This window comes from Uloborus diversus, chromosome 4, assembly GCF_026930045.1.
Source record: "Uloborus diversus isolate 005 chromosome 4, Udiv.v.3.1, whole genome shotgun sequence".
NCBI classification, from domain to species: Eukaryota; Metazoa; Arthropoda; class Arachnida; order Araneae; family Uloboridae; genus Uloborus; species Uloborus diversus.
Genome location: NC_072734.1, coordinates 64,406,218 through 64,431,775, shown reverse-complemented (window position 1 = coordinate 64,431,775; position 25,558 = coordinate 64,406,218). Strand labels below are relative to the sequence as shown.

The 25,558-nt window shown below is 32.9% G+C and overlaps 1 protein-coding gene across 1 annotated transcript in view; it reads left to right on the top strand.

Moving 5' to 3' along the window:
* LOC129220612 (liprin-alpha-1-like) overlaps positions 1-25,558 on the top strand; it is a 183,490-nt gene that overhangs the window by 119,738 nt on the left and 38,194 nt on the right. The window contains 2 exon segments of the mRNA XM_054855042.1: positions 16,528-16,692; positions 23,763-23,837. Coding sequence (XP_054711017.1) covers positions 16,528-16,692; positions 23,763-23,837 — 240 coding nt within the window.

Sequence of the window (25,558 nt, the reverse complement as noted above, 5' to 3'; positions counted from 1 at the left end):
GTGATTGCGAAAAACATAATTTAAATTCAAGATGACAAAATTCAAATTATTATTATTTTTTTTTTTTTTTTGAGCAATCACGATTGCTTATTGTTCTCATTTGACCGTTTTTGGTGTCCGTGCCTTTTTCAACTTGGACCAGAAGCCTTTGCAGCACCACCGCCCACCGTCCTCTGCTGGCGGCGCGGCTGCTCCGGTTTTGAGCTACCCGCTTCTCCCGGTCGGAGGCGTTCATGTCCTACACACACGCACGTTCACACACATACACACACACGACTTCACACACATACCCTCACACACGCCTACGTGCATACACACAGTTCTAGGCACACACACAACTATGCACACGTAACCGCCCAGGAGGAGAGGCAGGCTTGGGGGGGACAGGAGCCGTTTCTAAAAACAATAACTCCAATGAGTAGGGTCCTGTCTCAGTTCGTGATTGCGAAAAACATAATTTGGATTCAAAATTTCAGAATTCAAATTAATTTTCTTTTTTTTTTTTTTTTTTTGAGCAATCACGATTGCTTATTGCTTTCATTTGACTGTTTTGATGTCCTATCATTTTTCCCACCGCCACCCTTTGCACCATCACCGTGGACAGGCGGGCTCCTCACGCTGCTGCTCCTATAGCGAAAGCCGTCTCCAGGTTGCATCCATGTCCTACACACACAACTACACACACACAAACACACACACATACAGACACTTACACATATACACACACAAAAACCTACACACACACACACACAAAACTACCCACACTTTCATGACTGCACACAGACACAAACACACATGCCTACACACATATACCCCATACACACAAACACACATATCCCCCCCCACACACACACTCGTGATTGCGAAAAACATAATTTGAATTCAAGATGTCAAAATTCAAATTTTTTTTTTTTTTTTTTTTTGAGCAATCACGATTGCTTATTGTTCTCACTTGACCTTTTTTGGCGTCCGTGCCTTTTTCAGCTTGGACCAGGCCTGGAGCACCACCGTCCACCGGCGGCGGCGCGGCTGGTCCGTAGCACTGTCCCCCGAAATCCACTTTTGCTGGGCGGTGGCGTCCATGTCCCACACACACGAACGCCTACACACACACACACACACGAACGCCTACACACACACACACACACGAACGCCTACACACACACACACACACGAACGCCTACACACACACCCACACGAACACCTACACGCACACGCACGTACACAACACTCACTCACACACATGCATACATACACTTACGCACCCACACACATGCGCCTACACAAACACACACGCTTGTGATTGCGAAAAACATAATTTGAATTCAAGATGCCAAAAATTCAAATTAATTTTTTGAGCAGTCACGATTGCTTATTGCTTTCACTTGACCGTTTTTGGCGTTACGGTTCCTTTTTCAGCTTGGACCAGGCCTGCAGCACCACCGTCCACCGGCGGCGGCGCGGCTGGTCCGTAGCACTGTCCACTGGAAACCACTTTTGCTGGGCGGTGGCGTACATGTCTTACACACGCATGCTCATACACACTCCCCTACGTTGCGCACGCCTTTACACACATACACACGCCTACGTGCACACACGTAAGCCTACACACGTAACCACCCAGGAGGAGAGACATGCTTGGGGGGGGGGGAGGGAGCCGTTTCTAGAAACAATAACTCTAATCAGTAGGGTCTTGTCGCAACTCGCGATTGCGAGAAACATAATTTGATTTCAAAGTTTCGGAATTCAAATTAGAATTAATTGGGGAAAGTAGGTCACAATTTTTTTTTTTTTTTTTTTTTGTGAATAAAAATAGCTTTATTAATGCAACAATAAGAAAGATAAATCGTAATAGATTGTCGTCTGCATATTTCTCATGATTTTAATTGTATGGAAATGATCGGAAATATTATCTCAATGATTTAAAATTGTTAACTGTTGCCATCTTATGTTTGTTAACAAATGAAATATTTGTAATTAATTCAAGCAAGGCTTTTAAAATAACTTTCAATTTTCGCTCTTTGCTTTGCTTTTGTAATAATTCAGACATTGGGATGGTCGTCAAGTTTTTGCATGTGTAATTTTGTTTTTGTTGGGAATATTGCTTCCTCATCAAGCATGGGGAGGGATCAGAAAGAAAAGAAAAATATAGAAGAAAGTTTCGTGATGGCACAACATACTAGTTTTTTTTTTTTTTTCTTCTTCTTTCTTTTAATGGATAAAAACGTTTTTTGGCAGACAAGTAAATTCTTTTTCGAAAAAATTAACTATAATGTATGCATTTTTATTGTCCCCCCCCCTTTTTTTTTCTTACGGGAGCGTTAGTAAGAAATCGGTGGCAGGATTGCCAGATTTTAAAACAGAAAATACTAAACTTTATCTTTTAAAAAAATGCTACAAAGCATTACGTTTACAAAATACTGTTCCGTCTAGTGAAACTAAATAGAATTAAAAGTATCAGTACTTTGGCAAATACCTTTAATTCTATTCAATCTATTCCATTCAATCTATTATCGATTTGTTTCCGCATTTATATGTATTGCATAAGACTGAAATCATTAAATATATTTATAAACTAGCTGTATTGTCCGGCTCTGCACGGTCTAACTCAAAAATAAAAGTTCTGTCACGTGACGCATGTTCAACAGTCAAGCTTCAATTAGAGGGGGAAACATTGTGAATTTCCCGTCAAAATAATCATCTTTAAAGAAAGAAAACGACAAATCGAAAATTCCCGAATAAATTAAACGCAACACCTAAAATCTATAAGAAAAAAGAAAGAAGATAAATCGCCAAATAATAATCAAAAGGGAAAATTTTAATCTCAAAACAAAAACAAAATGTTATTTAGTCACAGTCGATGAAAAAAAAGTGGCAACATTCTGAATGGGTTTGTTTCCTTCAGTCCAAAGTAGTGCTTTTTGTCACTGAAAATGATAGAATAAGCAAAAAAAATAAATAAATAAATAACTTGAACTCAGAAAATACTTTCATTTTCCCAACAGTTATTTTTTAATTAATTTTTTTAAACTGTCCGATTCTTCAAACAAGGCGTGGTCTTGATGGCGTCACAAGTGATGCACTATGGCGCATCTTTCTACTACATTTCCACGTTGTGATAATCAAGAAGCGAATTACAATGGGGTGGTTACCTTCAGTCAAAAGTACTACTTTTAATCACTGAAATTGATAGAATAAGCAAAAAATAATAATAATAATAATAATAATAATAATAACATAGACCCAGAAAATACCTTCATTTTCCCAGCAGTTATTTTTTAATTAATTTTTTTTAAATGTTCGATCTTTCAAACAAGGAGTGGTCTTGATGACGTCACAAATGATGCACTTTGCCGCATCTTTCTACTACGTTTCCACGTTATGATAATCAAGCAGCGAATTAAAATTGCGCTCTACGCTTGCCATATCGCTGCCAATACACGTGAGTAAAGATGCGAATTAAATATTTTGCATTGTGAATGGCAACACTGAATGGCATTTAATCATTTTTGATGCCATCAGTAGAAGCCGTAAACAATGAAAGCGCACTGATTTAAGTAATTTTTGAAAAATATCAAAAGTAAACAAATTTATCAACAAATGGTCAGATCCTAAGTTTTTAAGCATGCTCTTTCAGAAAAAAATACTTTTAAAATTTTGGAAACGACCCCATTGCGCTCTACGCTTGCTATCAACCATATTAAGGCCCCTATATATACGAGCCGGCGCATCAGCTTTAGATCAGCCTTTTTGGATCGGAGCGCGTGTTTCAGTGGTTGTCTTTCTGGCGAGTAATCGCCTTTGGTTATTGTTCACTGCGAGCGATTATTGGTGGCACGTGAATTGTTTATTAAATTAAGTATTATTTTCGGCAAATTTGGCAAAACCCAAAACTTTGCTGCGATAACCCTAGCAGAGCAACAGTAAAAAATCCGATCCAAAATGGCTAAACTTAAGCTGATGCGTCGGCCTGTCTATATAGCGGCTCTAAACCATATCGTTGCCAATACACGTGAGTAAAGATGCGAATTAAATATTTTGGACCGTGAATGGCATTTCATCATTTGTGATGTCATCGGCAGAAGCGTTGAAAGAGCACAGATTTAAGTAATTTTTTTAAATATTAAACTTAAAGAAATTATTTAAAAAATGTTCAGTTTCTATGTTTTTAAGCATGCCTTTTCATAAAAAAAATACTTTTAAAGTTTTGGAAACGACCCCATTGTTCTCACGCTAATTTAAAATGAGATCGCGCAAACAATAAATTTTCGACATAAAATTTCTATTACATTAGGGTTGATGACGCTTTTTAATTTTTTTCCCAGTGATCTTACTGCCTTTTTTTTTTTTTTTTTTTTGCAGTTCGAAGGAAATGAAAGAACCTCATGGGTATTTTCCGCGGGCTTTTGAATGGCGTCAAAATCGAAATGGTTGGATAGTTATTTCGGGTAGGAAAGGCCATTTAATGCCATTTACGGGTCTTAAAATTAAAATTCGAACGATACTTTTTTGGCGTTTGAAAACCCACCTACGTTCCTTTTCGTGTGCCCAAGTACCTTCCTGCCAAATTTGGTCCAGATCCCCCACATTACTTCTTTTCCCTAAGTGACTAATTGAAATCTCTTTCTGATGCCATTAATTTCCGGGTTTAGCGCTGGAAAGTGTGACGCATCCTTAATATTTTAAAATACTTATGCCTTGTTCATTTTCATGTTGTGGTAAGTACACACTGCGAGAAAGATTAAGGAAAAAGAAAAATTAATAAAAGAAGGGGGGGAAAAGGAACACTTTTTCTCGATCTAGAGCAGTGTTTTCACTACTACGTTTTTCGTTGCTCCCTATTTGCTTTATCTTCGGTTTTGCCTAACGTACTTTTTAAGCAAACACGAAAACTGATGCAGAGCGTTAATCAAAATGCAAATTATAATTAATGATATCATGTTTTTTCCCCTGTGCGTAAAAAGCGCCAGCTCCATTCATCAAATATGTGCATATACTTAATTGTAAAAATGTACTTTTTTTTTTTCTGGTTTATGTCGTTTTTAAAATAAGAACAAATGGCGTTTTTACCTAACAAGTTTTATGAACGCAGTTTAAAGCACTAAATTAAAAATAATTAATTTTATTCATTATTATTGATTTTATTAAGTAAAGATTGCAGTGAAAATTTTTCGAGGTATTTAATTAAACTAAACGGTGCGTTTTTAACGTTCTGCTACCTTGCGTTTACGTTTTTTCTTTTTCTTTTTTTTTAAATTATGAAAAAGTCTCTTTTTTCTTTCTTTTTCGTTTTTATTGAAAATTATTTCGATTATTGAAGTATACTTGAAAAAGCTCTTCCGCTAATAAGACTGATTCATTTAATTGAATAAGTCATTTATGGATTCGTGAAATATTTCGATTGTAGACAGATTTACTCGTTTTAATATGTTCTAATTCCATTTTGATCTTTTTGGGAGATGGGTACACAAAAGGGGGTCTGTCTGCATATAGTTTTTTTTTTTTTTTTTGAAATTTTTAATAAATTATTTATTTATTAAAAATTTCAAAACTTTTTCAAGTTTATTTCAAACAAAATTAAAAATTATCTAACTGAATCCGCGCAATCGAACGAAATTCGGTTTACATATGTGTGTGCCCCCGTTGGAATGGGTGCTAGTTAGTTTTGGCTCCAATCGCTTAAAAGCCAGGTGGAACAGTCAACCATTTTTCTCGTTTGTTTTTCTTCTAGGTATCAAAACTCTGGATATGTAGTTATTTGTGTTTGAAAACTATTGAATGTTCGGTAACGCTTTCAAAACAATCGTTTCAGACGAAAATGATCGAAAGAGAAAAGCACAGAAAGTGGTGGTATTTTTCTTTAAACTACAACAATCATGTCTGGACAAAAGGCCGCATGTGTCAATATTGATGATCTTATTCTTTTCGAAGACGCCCGGAGTTACAACCCGACCATCGATTAGCAGCAGTTATTAATGAGAAATATAAAAGACATGCTGCTTTGCTTAGGTGTTCATAAATAGACCTTATTATAGTAAATATCTTTAGAAAAGAAGCAATCAGAATAGCCAAACAACAAATGTATTTTCAAATTTTTATTTACGATGTCATTGGATCAGCGGACATGTAACTTCAATTAAGTAGCTCTAAATAGTTGGTTTAAATTATCCAGTCGTATTAGTTTTGTGACGTACCAAAGATGAAGAGTAATAAGATTCATATCCTCATGAAGCATTAAAATGTTAAGTATTATGTATACCAGGGACAAACATACAGGCTGGGGCTTCCGCCAAAATCTCTTAGAAATAGCCTGGGTGGGAGACTCTTGTTCACCGGAAATTCGAAACTTTTTTTTTTTAACGTATGAGCTGTTTTCTCACGGTTGCTATGGAATTGGCAAACGTCCAGCTTAGACGAGTCTACTTGAATGAGGGTGGAGTGGGGGGGGGGTCAAAAATAAATCTAAAAAAAGTTTCTCCTAGATAACGGGACACCCCTTAATATTTTTAGACTTGTGGGTAGTAATATACTGGAAGAATTTTAGCTTCCAATTTCAACTGAAAGAGGGTGCTCATGTGCTGCTTAATTTAGAGACTAACACACATCTGCAAAAGCTGGCATCCCTGAAAACTAATAGCTGCGTCCATTTCCGCCAGTAAACCGGATGTTAGCATCCGGTTTACTGGCGGATAGCTTTCTATCGCATCGGTGGTCAGACTGTATAAAGTTGCCGAAGTTAATTGAATTTAAAAAACAAAAGGGAAGTCGATTATATGAAAAACCCTATTTTCTTAAAAAGAGTTTTTACACTTCACCTTTTTCATCCTTTGTCAAACTGTATGCATAATGTACAAATGTGAAAAAGAAAAAACGAAATTACACTTCCCCCCCCCCCTTTCCCCCCAAGTCCATTTAACCAAACATCTGACTTGTTTGCGAACAATGATTCATACACACAAATCTTACGTCACTTATTTTCAAGTTCAAAAAAAAAAAGTAAAATGTAGCGATGAATTAAAAAGCTGCGGTGGAAGAAAAGTGCTTTCATTTACTGTGTTACTTTAAATAAAACTGTGATGAAAAATCGAAGCTTAGGCCAAGTGCAGTTATGCATCATAAAGCACGAAACCAAAAAAAAAAAAAATGTGCAAATAAGGTTCCCCCCCCCCCCCTTTTTCTCTCTCTCTCCCTCTCTCTTTTATCAGAATAATCTCTAAAATTAAATAACAGAAAGCAGAAAACCAAAGAACACAAAAGATGGTAAAAAAGCAACTGAAAACTGAACATTCGATGTTTTTTTGTGTGCGAGAGGTTTTTTTAATTTTTTTGTTGAGAAGTTTTTTCTCTTTCTTTTGTGAAAAAAAAAAGGTATTGTTACCCATAGTTACGTCTGGAATGAAGTAACTAGTGCCATAAAGAAGAAAAACAAAGTTAGGCGGGAATGTTTACTTAAAAAAGATCATTCTAAGCATTTTTTTCTTTAAAAGTTTTATAAGTTTGTAAAATAGTTTGGAATAACTGTGTTAGAAACTTTTTTTTAAGCCAAAATGAAATTAAAGTGATGCATTTTTTTAGTTCACTTAATTTACAGTGTGGAAAAAAAATTAAATATTTGATTTAAAAAAATCATGTTCTGCTTATTATTATATGTTCAATTTGTTTACAAATCACGTACATCTTAGACTAAAATTTGAATCCGACGTATGCAGATTATGCTTTTATAGGGTGGTAGGGGAATGTGGGGCAAAGTGAAATAGTTGAAATGACTGGGCGTTTTCAAAATGAACAAATTGGAAATTTGTTTTTAAAATTACGGTACAGAAAGAAAGAACATTGTATTTTATAATAAAAATTGCATTAAAACAGTATTTTTAATTTTTTGGCAGTAAAATTGTACCTTCAAAAAAAAAAGTGAAAATTTTTCACTTTTTTTTTCATGGGGCAAAGTGAAAAATTAAATATTTTTTGAATGAAGCATTTTCTATTTGATTTTGAAATATATTTTTGAACAAATTGATGAGCAAATAAAAGGATAATTGAATAAGTGTGAAAAGATAATGAAACAATAAATAAACTAATAAATAAATGAATTAATAAACACATGAGGAAAAATAAATCAGTGAATAAAAGAGTGAATGAATAAGAAAATAAGTGAATGAATAAGTTAATAAGTGAATTATTAGATGAAGGAATGTAAATAAAATAGTTAATAAATGAATACGTAAGTGATTTAGTAAATGATTTGAAGTTAGCGAAATGAACTATATTTTACTTTGCCCCATCCACATTGCCCAGCATGCTTTTGACTAATTGCGAAAAATATTAAAAATAAAAATAAGCTAAATTTTAACTAAATAAATACTACACTGAATATTAGAAGGTACCAATTAATATTTAAAACTAGCCGCCTTCGGCGACCAGCTGGTCCGCCTTTTTACGCAATACGCCTTTTGTGCCAGGGTTGCCGCCTTCGGCGGCTGCTTACACAATTTAGCGACGGTATTAATCAATGTTTTTCTCTACATATCAATAGTATCATTCGCCTTTTTACGCCAATGTTGACTTCTTCGGCGGCTGCTTAAAAAAATTGTCGATGGTATTAATCAATCTTTTTCTCTATACATCAATATTATCATTCGCCTGTTTACGCCAAGGTTGAAGCCATCGGCGGCTGCTTAAATAAATTTTGTGTTGAATAAAGTATTTTCTAGATCTATCTCTCGTTATGTCCTTTAGAATATTTTTAAGGGGGGGTTGCGAGGGGAGGCACAAAGGGCATACCCTTCATGCAAATTTTGTCGGAAAATAACAAAAAGCATTTTCCACTTTTATGTGAAAGCATTGTTTTTCAAAGTTCCTCTATTTCTTACTGTCCATCTACTGTATCCACCTCTATATTTGTCCACCTTTCTATCTATCTATCTATACGATCCATGCATATCTACCTCTGATAGTAATTAACAATCCTTTCTATGTAAAAAAAAAACATTTTTTGCCCACTTAATATCATTTCTCTATCTACCAAACATAACCACCAATCCCTACAAAAATCATGCAAAAACCCGCGGACTTTATTTATTTACTTAAAATTACACGCAAAAAAAGGCTCTATGTTCCCTGTATGTTCAAAAAGCAGCGCTTGCAAAAGATTTAAAAAATCACCGCTTTTACTGAATTAAAATGCACAAAAATATTTGACCAAAAATAAATATAGCAAACAGTCCAGAAAAAAAAAGTTGGAAAAATAAAGATATGAAATCTCTGAACGTTAAAAAAAAAGTGAAGATAAAGCAAACGATTTCAGTTAGGTCACGTGATGAGGAAGTGCAGAACTCAGCCGGCAATGCTTACAGGTCGCGTCGTCTTCTGCATTTAAAAAATTGTAAAAAAAAAAACTTTTGCGTATTTTTAAAAACTTCTTTCTTCTGAAGGGGGCGGAATGTTTTTACTATTATCAACTAAAATTTTGGAATTGAGGGCTCAATACTTTTTGCATGATGGGTTTCGAAAAAAACTAAACCCAGAAAAAAAATGCGAAATAAAGGTTTTTTCAAAAATTTATAAAAAACACAAAAATTGCTCTATCTTCAAAATTTTTTCCTTCAACCTATTTAAAATTAAATTTTCTACACTATAGTACAAAAAATATTTGTGTGGTGCGATTGGTTCGGGGTCAGTGAGGTAAAAAGTACTAAAAAGTGCAAAAAAAACGCATAAAACATTAAATAACTTTTTTCTAATTAAAATATCAAAAATCGAAGCCCGAGGTGCACATCTTCAGCAAAAACTGCACCATTATACCAAATTTCATCTTTCTAGGCCTTACCGTTTTCCCGGGATGCGCGCCACACACACACACACACACACACACACACACACAAACATCTTATTTTATTATATGTATAGAAGAAGATAGAAGATAGATGTTAATAACAAGCACTTTATGATTTGATAGTATCAAAATAATTTTTGACTTGCATCAAAATATTACAATTTGCGTATAAATTTTTGAAAATCGCTTTTATTATCATATGCTTTGATTTTCAGAAGCAATTTTTTCCTGACTGGAATAGACTACATATGCTACTACATTGTTAAAATATTACTAGATAAGTGGCGCTAAAAGCTGAGTAAATATTACGCCATTTCACTTCGCCTGCTATTTCACTTGGCCCCACATTCCCTACTTACAAATTAAAAATATGAGTGAAAAGGAGGACGCTAAAGTTCGATCTTTCCCTGATTTCAAACTATTTAAATAGTAGTGAAAGTATGGTAAAAATATAGTTAGCGAAAAACATTAACACAATATTAAAATTACGGAGCACACTTGTTTTTCTTTGGGGGGGGGGGGTCAAGAAACTTCTTTTTTAACGACTGAATTTGTCCGATCTTTATTCATCCACTAACCCCCTAGGAGGCGTTGGTTGCACGGAACACCTCGAAAATAAAAGTTGTGTCAGGTGTAGAGATGTAAAATTTCCGGAAATTTTGAAGTGATGGAAAAAAACCGTTTTTTTTACCGGTCTTTTTCTGGAAAAAATGTAAAAATTGATTTTTTATGAATAAAAATAGAGTTTCTTAATAGTATTTTTTTTTTCTTGGAACATATAAAGGGTTAAACATAAAAAATATATGCAATCCACGCACGCATCTTCTCTTTTCTGCTTGACAAAAATACACATTCAAGTAAGTTTAATTAGAAAAAAATAGCCTTAGAACTTTCTTGGTCAAACACCAGAAATAAGTCAAATCGTCGTTCAACCAATATTTTGGGAAAGGCGTGTCTAATCATAACAATTACATTTTCTACTTTATATTGCATTTGAAACTTGAAATAATAACATTAATTATTGACTTTCAAACATGATTGATATTTTTTAAAAAGAAAATAAGTACGATTTCTCTTCCTTGCAACGTAACTTTACTGTTTGAAAAGGAAAGCTCTTGAGTTATGATTTTTTCCAATCCAATTCTAAGTCCAAATCAAAACTAAATTGGTTTTTCTTTATCTCTCCAACAGCAACCCCAAACTAAAACTGCGTTATGGTTTTTAACTAAAATTTAAACTGTAGTTCCAGTCAGGGGCGGCAAATAGGGGGTGCGAGAGGGGGCGGTTGCACCCCCTAATTTTTCACTAAGAATAATATAAAATGGTAAAATTCAATTTAGATAACTTAGAAAATCATTTGCCTGAATTTTCAGAACAGAAAAAACTGATGGAGGATAAGTGTTTGTTTTAACTAAAGAAGTAATCGCTTCATATGGGTTAAGTGTTTCAAAACTGAGTAATCTATGTTATGATGCAGCATCTTGTATGAGATACCCGTACAGTGTAGAGTCTGTGCAATTTTTACGCGTAAATTCCATGTCATTTTACATAAATTTTTATGCTCATATTATAACTTAATGTTCAGCTAGTAAGTGTTCATTGACGCCATGTACTAGAAACACATTTTAGCAACTCGGTGTATCATATGCTTTCATGGGAACTTTTTGTAAAGATATGCTATTTTTGAAAAACATCTCACATCAAAAAATACTTTCACATCAACAAATGTATCTTGAGGCTCTTTACTTGACAATCTCCGAGTGAAACAAGATGGTCTTCAAGAGTTATAAAAGCCCCCTGGAAGAATTACTGGAAAGCGACCTTTTCATTGATAAAAAATTTGATGTCATTTTAATATGTATGCCTTTGTCTGAATTTTTTGTTTACTTTATTTATACTGCGGAGCGTTTTTTTTGATAAATGCTACACTCTATCATAAAAATTTTAATTCGCTAATCTTAATTCTTGAATTGACAATTGAAACTCTTAGTAATTTTCGCATTAATGCATACTTGAACCAGGTGTGGAACTTTGTGACAGAACTTTTCGTAACAGTTTTTAATGTATGCCAATGTGGAAGAGGTGACAAAACCCAGATGAAGTTTTAGTCAAAATATTAAATCAATATTTTGAATAAACTGATCAATTCAGTTTCTCAAGAAATTGAGACGGGATTTAATGAGATATATTTATTATTGGTCTTAACTTCAATATTATGTAGGTCGGTTATAGAAAGCAAAAAAGAAAATATTACACTTATAAGTAATAGCATGAGGGAAGAGGAATTGTTTTGTGAATTGTGATTATACTTTTTAATGACACAAAATAAATACTAGCCTATTTAAAAAGCTTTCTTGGTTATTTTAAAGAGAGGAATCTAGAGGAAATGTGCTTTTTTGACATAACTTTCTTGCTTCCATTGTTTTTTGACTGTTTCAATCAGGTCAGTCATTTGAAAGATGACTTCCGTGATTAAATTGAAAAACCGATGTAAATAAAGCACAAATTTACACGAAAATACAGCATATAGCTATTTCAAGGCTGCAAAAATGGAGCCTCTTCATCGGTGTAAAAAACTACGCACACAACCAGAAAGTTGTAGGAGAACTGAACGTCCACCAATTTTGACTTGCGTGTCTCAGGAGGTTAGAGAATTGCCTTCGAAGCGCAATGAGGCAAAGCAAGACCTTCCTCTTTAGCTATACTGGCAATAAATTAAGTCATTGGATATTGATTAACTATAGTTACAAAATTTTCTGTTCTTCCTGACTTCAAAAATAGCAGAATAAAACTATACTAAAAAATAAAAACTAGTACCGAGATATTTTGTGAGATAACTTATAACAAAATAAATTTAAAGCTTCGGTCGAAAAATTTTTAATTGGTTCTTTGCAAACCTAATTATTCTTAACATTAAAACCATTTAATTATCAGTTCTTGTGAAAAACAATATGTATTTTATACCGTTCTGAGGAAATTCATGTTGAAGAAACTCGACCCCCCCAAACGAAATGCTGAAATGCCGCCCCTGGTTCCAGTTAACTATACAGCAGTGCTAAGCACAGTAATAAAAATAGTTCCCACGGTCCTTAAAAGTCCTAGAAACTCCGTATTTTTCACTTTTAAAAATAAGGGCCCTTAAAAGTACTTAGTTTTTGCTCAAGGTCCTTAAAACCCTTTGAAAATCCTTAGTTTTCACTGCTACTGGCAACTTTCTAAACAGGGACACTTTCTAAAGAAAAAATTCAAAAATGTCTATTATCGTTCGAGAACAAGGTTGTGTAAACGTAATTGCAGGCAATTTTTGAAGTTTGGAGAATAAAGAGGAATGGTTTAAGAGTCCTTATTAGTGTTTGAACCCTTGGAATGTTTTGAAAGATACTGAAGTTGAAAAAAGTTTAGACTGTCTTTAGTGACGTAAAAATATTGGAAAGAGGCCCTTTTTGTTGAAAAAAATTACAAAACTGGAGTCTTGAAAATGCTGAAGTATTAAAAGCTCTGTTTTAGGCTATCTTTGGGTGAATTAGGGAGAGGGGATTCTGAGGCTCTCTCCAGAAAAATTTTTGCAACTAAAGTCTTAAAACTTTAAGGCTGTCTCTTGTCTTGTGTAATACCAAGGTAGAGGAGTTCTTTGTAGAAAAAATTAAAATCAGGAGCCTTAAAGACTCAACTGTAGGCCATCTTTCATGAGTATAGGGGAGAGGTTCGGGGCTTGCCGACAAATTTTGAAGCTGGATGAAAACATCTAAGCTATCTTTCTATAACTTACGTATTTGGAGGCGGTCTTACGAAAATTTTTCGAATTTGTACTCTTAAAATTTTGGATGGTCTTTGGTAGTGTAAAAATAGGGCAGGTGCTCTCTCCGGAAAAAAATCTGAAACTGAATCATTAAAAATGCAAATGTAAGCCATCTTCTGGTGAATTTATCGCAAGTATTTAGGGGGCTCTCTTTCAAAAAAATTTTGAAGTTAGTATATTTAGAAATTTGCTTCAAGCTATCTTTGGTGATTCAATGGTGAGAAAAGTTTTGGGCTCTCGTCCGAAAAATTCAAAGTCTCAAAACTTTTGGATTGTCCTTGGTGATGTAAATATAGGAAGAACTATTTAGGCCATTGGTAAATGTAGGGGTAGGTGTTTGGTGATTCTCTTCCAGCCTCCGGAAATGTTTCAGAATTGATGGTTTATCGACCCAATTTTAAGCTGCTGTCTTTTGTTAAGTAAGGGGTTGGTGAGATTCCCACCGAAAAATTTCTGGATTTGACCTATATGTAACAACTTTAGGAAATTTTTAATTGACGTATGGGGGGAGAGTTAGGAACCACTCTGCCAAAAATAGTTTTAGTATTGAAGTCTTAAAACTTTTAGGCTGTGTTTGGTAAGATAAAAGTAAGGCTCTTCTTTGAAAAATTTTGAAACTGGAGTGTTAAAAACACAAATTCAGGCAAATTTTTGTGAAGTTTGGAGGGTTCTCCCTCAAAAATTGTTCGCAGCTGAAGTTTCAAAAACATTATTTTAGGCCATCTTTAGATGATTTAAGGCTAAGGGGATCCAGGCGCTATTCTGTAAATTTTTTTAATGGAAATCTTAAAAGTCCGACTTAAAGATAGCTTTTGTGAAGTTCAAGGAAAGGGTAACAGTGGGGGATGTTCTTCAAAAGTTTTTAAAAATTGAAATATAAAAAACTAGTAGGCTCTCTTTCGAGATCTAGGGAGAGTAGTAAACTAATTTTAAATGGAAAAAAACATTCGTTTTCTTAATGAAGTTTTTTCATTCTTATTAAATAATGTTTCCTAACCAATCAGCAGTCTCAATATATTTATTTATTTTTTTTTTATTTTTTATTTATTTTTTATTTATTTATTTATTTATTTTTTTTTTATTTTTATTTTTTTTTTCTTTTTTTGTTATTTTTGCTTATTTTGCATCGAAAAAATTAGTGCCTGAAATAGTATTATTGTCTTGGTGCATTCGAGTAACAAGGAATAGAAATATAACCTTATGACAATGAAAAATTGGCTATAAAAGAAATCGGACCAATTTAGTTGGACAGTGAGAAATCAGGGAACATGATTTTGTTCTTCCTGTGGTCACCTTCTGTATATCAAAGGCTAAAATTCAATTTCTTTCAGTATGCCGGTATTGTAAAAGTTTGTGCTTGGAGTGCTGTGCTTATCTCAAAATTTATACTAATAGTTAACAAGCAATTCTTTTTAATATAAGATAATGAAACTTCTCTGAGCAGGAATTTCCTGTCTGAACTATTTTCCAGGAAGGGATTTGAGAAAGCTCTGTATGTGTCATCCTGCCCTGAATTTTAGCCCTTGAATAAATGATTCAAGATAGTGATTTATTAACTTCTGTGTAAATATTTTATCATACTAAAAACTAAACTATTAAAATAAGTACCATTAAATTAGTTCTCCTTTTCATGTTTTTTGGAAAAAATTAAGAATTGAGCCTTTTTTTTTCTTACATCAACTCTTTTTAGTTTGACTTTGCAATGTTTAAAGTGTTATTTTTCTGCCGAAAAATGCTTAAAAACTGAGGCATATTTGTATGATATATATATATATATATATATATATATATATATAGATAGATATAGATATAGATATATATATATATATATAGATAGATAGATAGATAGATAGATAGATAGATTTAATAATAAATTAGTTGATGAGTAGTTGATATTTTGAGGTCCTTAATTTATTTTAAAAAGGTCCTTAAAAAGTCTTTACTTTTTGTTTTGGTAAAAGAGTGGGAACCCTGGTAGTCGTACCTGCACTTTTGAACAAAAATGAGTTATTGCAACCAAGTTGTTCTCTATTTCGTATTTTACTTGATAAATAAAATGTATTAGAATCATTTGATCGGGAACTATTTTTTAAAAAAAGTCTGAAAAAAAAGGACATCTGAATCAAATATATGGATGAACCAAACTTTAAAACGCAATTTCTCAGTTTGAGATCAACTGTAGATTCCACTTTTGTGCTTAGCACGACAGTTTTACATTTGATTCGCACAGTCAACAGAAACATAGTTCTGTGATTAAAGTTATGATTGTGTTTCATGAAGAAGGTAAATAAATTCTTCACTAAGGATATTGGTTTTGCTAAAGAATGTTCAGTGTATAAAAGTTCTCTGTGTGGAAGAATCATTAGCAAACCAAGACCTCCGTTTTTCTTATATAGTTTCTGCACCTATCGATGCTTTTGGAATATTGGAACTGAAAGGTGCAATACTATAATTGTCGGTAAAGGTGGAATATGAAAAAAAAAAAAAAGAAGTCTTAAAATGCTTCAGAACACATTTCTTAGAAAAATGCTAAAATAAAAGGTATTCGAATACGTGATTAAAATGATTATTTGTTTGAGTTGGCTTTAAAAGTGACAGGAATTTGTGATTACTTCTCTTTGTCGTATGTCGCTGGAATTAATATCTTTTATTATTCATTCTCTTATCTGTATATTGCCAATGTAGTTACCACTAATGCGTTAATGCGTTACGTTTCGGAGACATTTTGTTTATGTAAAATTCCTTATGATCTTGTGATTTTTTCTTCTTCTTTTTGTTAATGTAAAACTCTTTGTGTGAATTCCTTGTGACTGTTAAGATCACAACTGTGTGCACCATCTTCTGCTATGATCTTAAACTTTAGTGGGTTGAACAGCATCTTTTATGCATGTTTCAGCTTCTTCTGGAACATCTGGAGTGCCTGGTGTCTCGTCACGAACGGTCTCTACGGATGACTGTGGTGAAAAGGCAAGCGCAGTCGCCCGCCGGTGTATCCTCGGAAGTCGAGGTCCTCAAAGCCCTCAAGTCCCTCTTCGAGCACCACAAGGCCCTAGATGAAAAGGTGAGAGCCCAGTTTCCAAAACTGAAATCAGCTAACTCCGTCCAATCCTTACAAATACAAATGTGACGACTAGCAACAGGCTCTGAGATCAGTTAGGCTTGTCCTAGTCAGTTCATTAGTCCCCAATGAAGACAATAGACCTCTTAAAGCTATCTACCTCCTTGCTAATTACAACCTCTTCTGTTAAGCTGTTCCCAGTGCCCACAACCCTTCTAAAGTGGTATTTTTTCCTAATTTCCAGGTTAGGATGAGATTTGAATAGCTTATTAAAACAATGTCCCCTTGCCTTGCTTTCCGTGAGAAATTTTAACCCATTAACACATCTTTCATTTTGATAAATTTAAACAACTGAATCATGTCCCCTCTGACACTTCTTTGCTCCAGACTATACATATTAAGCCTGGTATCATAATCTAAATCTGAAAGTCCTCTCACTAGCCTGGTATAGCCCTTCTTTGAACTCTTTCCAATAAAGAACTATCTTTCTTGAGATAAGGAGACTAACTTGAAATAGACTATGTACGGGAGACTACCTTATGCAACATTTTCGCGAAAATATTCCAATTTCTTTGGCAGATCTTCAAAGTTACCATTATTATCTATCTAAATTTTAAAAAAATGATAATAAAAATCCTATCAAAGGTAAGTGTGTGTGTGGCTGTGCGATGTCCAGATGAATCTATAGTATTTATAAACTTGAAATTTGGTTCATAATTACTTTGGACCCTGGGAGTCTGCCCATCGAAAAGATTTTATTAGTTTATTTTTCTTAATTGTTTTTGAGCTAAATTTTCGCATAAATTGCCTAAAAGGGGAATAAAAGGACTCGCAAACCTTAAGAGTATTAAAGCAGAAATGATGGAAATAACTTTTTTTCTGCACAAAATGAATATTATTTAATATCCCTAAGTTAATTAAAACAGGAGTTATAAGCGTTTCTAATTCAAGCGAAAATCCTAGTCTCAACTCATGATACATTTGAAATACTTCACGCTCATTAGTTTCCTAACAGACGATTTATCTCTCTGCAAACTAAGTAAGATTGCGAAACAATCTAGGGGGTTGGCGTGCATTAGCAAGTACAGGATAGAACTTCTCTGCTTGCTTGCTGTAGATTTAAAAAAAAAAAAGACATTTTTGTGTTTGAGGTGCATATGTTGTTATTGATGCTATGTAATATCTCTGCCTCTCCAGTTCCTGATAGTATTCCGTAAAAATAATTACACCAATTTGACTCCTTTCTATTTCATTCATTTCTAGCACTAATTTTGTCAAACGTGTAATCTGTTTGCATGCTTCGCAGGAATTAGAATTTACAGTTTCAAATTAATTAAAACAATAAAAGCGCTCCGATTTAAGTTTTTTTTAAATATTAAACTTAAAGAAATTATTTAAAAAATGATCAGATCCTGTATTTTTAAGCATGCTCTTTCGGAAAAAAATGCTTTTAAAATTTTGGAAACGAATTACTGGTAATTAAATTGCTGGTAAATCCTTCCCGGCCCCAAAAAAATCGTTGATATCTGGTTCAGTTTATGATAATGGGGTTGTTTCCTTCAGTCAAAAATAGCACTTTCAGTCACTAAAATTGATAGAATAAGCAGAAAATATGACATGGACCCAGAAAATACTTGCATTTCCGCAACAGTTGTTTTTTAATTAATTTTTTAAAATGTCCGATTTTTCAAACAAAGCGTGGTCTTGGTGACGTCACAAATGATACTCTTTGGCGCAACTTTCGCCGCGAATATCAAGAAGCGAATTAAATATTGCGCTCTGCGCTTGCTATCAACCATATCGTTGCCAATACACGTGAGTAAAGATGCAAATTAAATATTTTGCTCTATGAATGGCAACAATTAATGGCATTTCATCAATTGTGATGTCATCGGCAGAAGCGTAAACAATGAAAGCGCACCGATTTAAGTTTTTTTTTTTTAATATTAAACTTAAACAAATTATTTAAAAAAATGATAGAATCCTATGTTTTTAAGCATACTCTTTCAGAAAAAAATACTTTTAAAATTTTGGAAACGACCCCATTACAATGTGCAAAACGTCTATGCCAAAGTTCAATTTTCTCACTAGAAGTTACGTTTGCTGCAGGGTTTCTCAAACTATTTTCTGGCTAAATTGGTTCAATTTCATAGAATTGATTCCATAATTTAAATTCAAACCACTTGCTGCGATCCGCGGAATAAACGGTAGCTTTACCATTTCCATAAACAGTTTTATAACCATACTTATCTAGCATAAGACGCGAAAACAAATTACTTCTCAGCAGTGGCGGATACACCCGGCGGGCAACCGGGCATTTGCCCAGTGGGCCGGTCATGTTTCGGGCCAACCTGCCTGTCTACAAACAATAAAATGTAAATACCGCTACGTAAATTCTCTAGCTTCAATCCCTCTTTACGCATGAGCTCAAGCCCGCGGATGGAGGGTGCAAGGCCGTCGCTAAGGGGCCGTGGGGGTGTTACACCAACCCAGTTTTTCAGAAAAGGGGCCGCCAATTTCATTTCAGTAATGCAATAAAAAACAGAAAAACAAGGGCAGTATTTAAAAGTTAAAATACTTTTGTCCATTTTTCAGTTTCATGTATGAATGGCAATTCACAATTGTTATGAATTGTTGTTCATAATAACAATTGCAATGAAAGTGACGAAAAGTATTTTTTCAATAAAGATTTAACAGGAAATGCAATCTTAAAACACAATTTGGAGCATCCAAAATTCTGTATTATACAGATTATTTAAGTAAAGACCTCCTAAATGTGCGTTTCTAACTTTTTTTTTTTTTTTTTTGCGAAAAATAAAATATTCAATTTTTTTTCCTCAATATCCATCGAAGGGATCAAACAAATGGTTGAAGACCCTTCAATTTCAAAATGATTATATAAAAAACTATGATTCTCAGGGGCAGCTGACACACCAACCTTTTCTACCATTTACCTCTCCTATTTTTTTAAAAATATAATCCTGCAAACCAAAGTTATGTATATAGAAAAACACACAGGCCCCAGAAATATGGTTTAAATAGGAGAAAAATTAAAATTTAGCGAGAAAGATTGAAAATATTAAAATTAATAGTCACACCAGTATAGTTATAAGAGTTTGAAAGTAAAAATCATGTATGAATTGAAAATTGAAACAAAACTTTATCAAGAAGTGAAGAAGGAATGATATTTAAAATAAAATAGAGTGAAAAAAAAAGACCAAATATCATTAAGGTTATTTAAGGTCACCAAAGCACGAAATCAGTTCAAGAAAAGTTTTTTTTTTACCCCGGGCCCCATATAGCTTGCATTTCAAGCAAATAAAAATACTAGGCTGAAAATTGAAAATTTTATTATGGAAAATCTAAATGTAAATGGTTTTGAAGGAGAACACTGTTGAAGGGTATTTCATATTTTTTATCAATAAAATAAATAAAAGAAGATTGGGACGTAGCCAAAAGGGGGGAAGAGATGGATCGGAAAGCTTATATCTTCCTTTTTAGTCACCAAAACTTAACTAAAGTGCGTTTTTGAAACTTAGCTTTTTAAAGAATTTCTGGGAAAAACTCATGAACCCCATTCCTTAGTTTAACATCATTAAAGACAGGCTACAACAGAGTATTTGGGATTTCAGCTTCGAAAAACTTCGAGGAGAGTATCTCCGCCGCAATCGACCTAGAAGCGTCCCCACCCCATCATTAAAGAGCGTCATAAATCAGTGTCGAAAAAATTTCGGAGATCCCTTAAGCATGTCCTTCTCATAATATCATCGAAGATCATCTAAAATTACTTTTTTCCGACTTCAATCTCAAAAAAAAAAAAAAAAAAAGAGGAAAACCCCCACTTTTTCCATAACATCATGACAGAAGATTTTTTGACCTATTCCCAAAAATTAAATTAAAACCTCAAATTTAAATCTAAACACCACACCAAACAATTTTTGTAACTGGCCATTGTCCTTTCCCTATCGATCTACTTCGTTTCTCACTTTCAGATTCTGTATCATATAAAAGTCCATGTCATGGTGTCATGGACTCACAGGTACACCAGACCTTTATATCTTTTACTGTCCACTAACCTCATCTTTCCGCATTAAATATTGCCTCTCTAATTTCTCTTTCTGAAGTTTCGATGGTTTATCGGGTGAAAGCCCTCGATCATCTCTTCTTAGTAACACTAAGAAATATCGTTTATAACTCCGTTTTCGAATATAAAGCATCGAAAAATTTCAAAGAAAGTCCCCCGCTCCCTCCCCCTTCGTCATGATAAGTAAAGCAAGTCAGAAATCCGGTTTTAAATGCTTCAATTTCGAAAAAATTCCAAGGAGAGCCTCGCCATAATTCCTCCTCCTAAAATCATCGAAGGTCGGTAAAAGTTTCGGTTTTGGAACTTAACTTTTGAATAACTGTCTATGTCCTAGTTTTTATTTAAAAAAAAATATAAAAAAGCTTACAATTACCTTTCTAAGATTTCAATTTCAAAAAAAAAAAAAAAATTGCTGGAAGAGAACCACCCTCGAGCCTCTGCTCTCCCTAACATCACCAGAGATCATCGAAAATTGCGTTTTTAGGACTACAATTTGAAAAAAATTTCGGGAGACCCCGGGACCTTGTATTTTTGGCTCAATGTTAAACTCACAATCAGGTTTCTAATGCTAATATTTAATAACCCCCATATCCAAAAAAATCAATCTACTTCCTATCTCTCTCTCTCTGTATTGATACATGTGTTTGAAAAAATTAAGGGATCGCACACAGATTACGAAAATAATCAATACATCACCGCACTTCAAAATACTTAAAATACTTAACAGGCACTTAAAAATACTTAAATAGATTATTACAATCACTTTTTTTGTTTTTTACAAACAAAGGTTTAGCTTATCTTGTATCAGTTGTGCACCATTAAAACACAGAACCATCTGTTAAATTTTGTTTTAAAGAAAGTTTAATTTTTTTGAATAGTTTCCTCATATTTAAGTGATATTGTTTCCCAATCATTTTTGTAAAAAATAGTATCTACAGAAGCTATGGGGCCGCGATATCCTTTTATGCCAGGGCCGATTTCTATAACCAATCCGCCACTGCGTCTCAGACCTGGAAATAACTTCGTAAATGATAAGACTCATTTAAATAACTTTCGTGAATTAAAGAACAAATTATGTCTGTTGCAACTAGAAATTCTCATGCGCCTTTTAAAGGCGTTGGTACATTAAATTTTCATGCGAAATGTGATGGGAAATTTGTAGAAGTAAATTTGAGAGACGTGTTATATGGTAGCAGAACATGGTTTCGATCCACGGACCTCTGTCGATTAATCTCTAAAGTGTGAATAAATATTTTTTAGTGTAATAATATCTTAATTTTTTTAATACTTTATTGCAGAAACAATCAATGAATCGCTGAAAACGTTACAAATACTGATGTTTTCTTTTTATACTACTCTAATAAGATTATAATTTATACTTGATAAGAATTTAAAATGTTAATTTTTTTGGAATAATTGCGCTGCTTTAATGAAATAAATGTTAGCAGTTTTTAAGGATTTGGATCAAGTTCTTGAAAAGTTTGAGGCATTGGATGCAAGCTTTTGCATGGAAAATACAAAAAAGATTTAAAGGGGTTAAGTATTGGGACACCCTATAAACATATCTAAATATTTGTGCGTAGTTTTCCCTCCACTCAAATTCTTAGTTTGCACTGAGTTCTATTTAAAGTTTTGGTTAAGAAACAATTTAAAATAATTTATTAAAAAGTTTTTGTTTTTAATTGTTTTATAAAAGCAGCTCCAAAGGAATTACAGCATAAAGCAATCAAAATTGCTTTCCCAAACTGTAATCGATCGCCTTATACTTCTTCAACTGTTGATGTTGTTTTCTCTGCGACATGTTTGGGTAAACAAGAAAACGACATTTACAGATTTTTAAAAGATTTCTCTTGGGGGCGATTCTCAAAAAATGTCAAGTGCGTAACGCTAATTTTTTTTTTTTTTTTTTTTTTTCTAGCTAACCAAAGCTTTCAAAAAATATTGCTGTTGGAGTATACATGCTTTAATGTACTATCAAAGCACAGCAGTTAATCCCATATTTAATCAATAGTTACTTGAATAAAATAAATAATTTAGCGCGACACACAGGACATTTTTCGAGAAACGCCCCTTAGCTATGTTAATGAGGTAAAAACGTAGCAGCTGATCAAATTCCGTAAGTTTCGTAAGGAGCATTGCACTTAACTAGAGTTGACAAGTTATTATTCACATTCTAAAAAAATAACGATAATTGTGATACCTTAATTATACATAATGATGCATATGCTTAAAAACATGCTGTCCAAAATCCTTTTGTTCCAAAATTTCTTAAACTGCCCAAAGCTTGCTGTAAAATTATATTTCAGCAAAACAGTCTTCTGAGTTAAAAAAAAATCAAGACAGAAATATTACTGTGTAAAAACTAGCAATTTAATATTACAGAAGCATAAAATAAGCACAGAAAATGAAGGAGCCACCACAAAACTTTGGTGTAAAATAAAAGTACTACATGTTCATTAACTAAAAACTTCTGCGTTTTTTTTTTTTTTTTTTTTTAATCGATTACACATGTTAATTGACCATATAGCTGCCCCACATTTTACTTAAACCCTAAAAAAAAAAAAAAAAACTATAGCTGCTTTTAGGTTCTGTTATGAGAACTATCCCACTTTTCTTCAAAAAATATATTATATTAATAAAACTTTTTTACTTTTATGTAACAAATTTCTTTTTTACTGTTATGTAACAAATTTTTCAATTTAAAAAATAATGAATTTCCCAAAAATAAATTGCTCTAAAGCGTTCCTTTACTGGCAAGATTGCCATCAGAGCTATTTTTTCTGTTATCAGTTTGTTTTGCTTCAAATGTGTGTCGTATATAAAAGATAATTCTTCAATGAACAGTTTGAAAGTATTTTGATAGAGATTTATAACCAAGTTTTCCATTCAAGGCAACATACTGTATTTTTTGTGATAGTTACTGTTTTTATGCATGAATATATTGTTTAGGACATTGTAATTAAAAATAATTTCAATTAACCTCTCTTAGGTTCGTGAAAAACTACGTGTTGCTATCGAGCGAGTCGCAGCTTTGGAAGAAATTGTCAATCAGCAAAATGAAGAGGTAACTTTAAAATCATGATTTTTTAAAGTTAAACTAATTAATTTGTTTACTTATTTCCGAACAAAATGTTAATGATTTAAAACAAATAATTTAAACAGTAATATTAGTTCTGATTTTTATCATGTATCTTATACCCTGGAAAATCTTTTTTTTTTTTTTTCCACCTCCCCTGTTTTTCACTTTGACCCTAACATTTGTCTTCCTTTCACTACTCATATCCATTCAAAACCTTCTTTCTGATTCATCTAGAAATATTTTTAAATTTTTTAGTTAATAGTCAGTGGCCATTAGACATTTTAATGATCAGTTTGTAGTTATTTTTAGTGACCACTTGTGCGTGATATTTACCTATTTTACGCAACTTTTTGTACTTGCTTGCTTTGTGTTTTATTACACAACTTTCTTTGCTTGCTTTCTTTTGTTAATTATATGTATGAAACAATTATACCATCATGAGGCGCTATGCTAAATAATGGGCGTGAAGAAAAGTATTTACAATTGACACTTGTTGTAACATTGTACGCATGCTTTTTATAAAATGGAGGAAATAAAGCATAAACATTAATAATGTTTCAACTATCAATTGTTGTTAAAAACAAAAATTCTGTACCTATTAATTATTAAGACAAAATACAAGATTTGATGTGTACTGAATAATTAGTTTAATTATTAAAACAAAGCACAAGAATTATTGTAAAATTAATATCATTGAATAACTCAGAATTTAAAAAATATTTATATTACATTATTGAAAATAATATTAAAAGTCATAAAAATAATATTAATATACATTACATTTTATAGAGTTAACATTTGGGCAAATATATCATATGATTGAAAAAGCTGTTTTTATTACTTTCTCTGCAAGCAAAAATAGATATTGAAATAATTTTAATGAAACATCTCCATCCTTTTTAATTGTTCTAAAAACATTTTAAAATGCTCTTAAGGTGTTCAAATATTTGAAATTGCTTGCAAAACAGTATAAATAGCCTATGTGTTAGAATAGAGTATGAAATTTTCTCTTCTGTCACTTGGTATACTTGATTATAAGTTTCTTAACTTTTGTGGTAAGAAGAGAACACATTTTTATATGAATGAATGAGCAATATATTTTTTTTTTCTTTCTTCCTTTCTCCCTCAGCTTGCCCAATTCAGGTCTCGTAACTACTTTCGAAACCATGATGACTTGAAAATCAAGCGAGATACAGAGGATGATAACTCTAAAGTAATGCTTTGAGTATTAAAATTCATACATTTGTGTACTGTAAAATTAAATCAAACTTTGAAGTATTTAAACTGAAAATGGCTGCTTCAGGACTACTTTCTTACGATACACTTCTTTTTAAATTATCAAATCACTTTTGTGATGTTTTGTGTGTTTATTTAGGTTAGTTAATTTCAGTTAATATGTAATATCTTAGTTAAAATTGTAATTTTTATTCCTTTATTTTGATCAACAGTACGTAAGAATTGCATTTAAACATTTTGTGGTTTATTGCAAAGAACGTTTTTGATAGTAAACTTAATAAGTTTTTTTTTTAATTTTAGCTTTTAAAATGCCAAATTAGGAGCACAATGTTATAATCTGCTGATATTGTAATTTTTAACTACTCCTAGTTTTGAAAAAAAAGACTAATTTTTAAAGATCCAAAAATTTTCCAGTTTACGCTATTCTTTCTTTTGTGAATGTAAAGATGCACCAGCAAGAGTCTAAGTCA